The 694-nt window shown below is 62.2% G+C and overlaps 1 protein-coding gene across 1 annotated transcript in view; it reads left to right on the top strand.

Moving 5' to 3' along the window:
• Sp2 (Sp2 transcription factor) overlaps positions 1-694 on the top strand; it is a 22,420-nt gene that overhangs the window by 19,949 nt on the left and 1,777 nt on the right. Inside the window, exon 6 of the mRNA XM_010620303.3 lies at positions 509-683. Within this exon, the coding sequence (XP_010618605.1) occupies positions 509-683 (175 nt within the window). The remainder of the gene's footprint in view (positions 1-508; positions 684-694) is intronic.

Below are 694 nucleotides of genomic sequence, written 5' to 3'. Positions count from 1 at the left end.
GGTGGCACAGGCCATTGAACCCAGGGCCTCCACACTGAGCCTTCCCCAGCCTTCCTTTTCTTTTGAGTCTCACTATGTAGTGAGACTGACCTGGAACTCACTATGTAGCCCAGGCTGGTCTCGAATTCACAGTGATCCTCCTGCCTCAGCCTCCCGAGTGCTGGTATTACAGGCATGCACCACCACGCCCGGCCCAGCCTTTCATTTTTAGCTTTTGAGACGGGGTCTCACTGAGTTGCCAAGTTGGGCTTGAACCTGCCACCCTCCCGTCTCAGCCTCCTGAGTAACCAGAGTTACAGGCCTGAGCCCCCACACTGGGCCGCAGCATCACATTCCCGTGAGCTCTGACTTCAAACTGTGTTCGGCCACTTCCTAGCTGTGTCACCCTGCTGTGCCGTGGAGCCCCGGTCTCCCATCCAGAGCAGGGGTAACAGCCACTCGGGAGCCTGTTGGGGTCCCTGGGGCCGAGCCGGGAGTGTCTGACCCCGCCCTTCCCACTCACCCACAGGGCAGCAGCAGCTGACGGTGCAGAACGTCTCCGGGAACAACCTGACCATCAGCGGGCTGAGCCCCACCCAGATCCAGCTGCAGATGGAGCAGGCTCTGGCCGGGGAGGCGCCGCCCGGGGAGAAGCGGCGCCGCATGGCCTGCACGTGTCCCAACTGCAAGGACGGGGAGAAGAGGTGAGCGGGGC

This window comes from Fukomys damarensis, unplaced genomic scaffold, assembly GCF_012274545.1.
Source record: "Fukomys damarensis isolate Sample0158 unplaced genomic scaffold, DMR_v1.0_HiC HiC_scaffold_13, whole genome shotgun sequence".
Classification (NCBI taxonomy): Eukaryota; Metazoa; Chordata; class Mammalia; order Rodentia; family Bathyergidae; genus Fukomys; species Fukomys damarensis.
The sequence above is the reverse complement of the archived record's forward strand: the minus strand, read 5'-3'. Positions and strand labels throughout refer to the sequence as shown.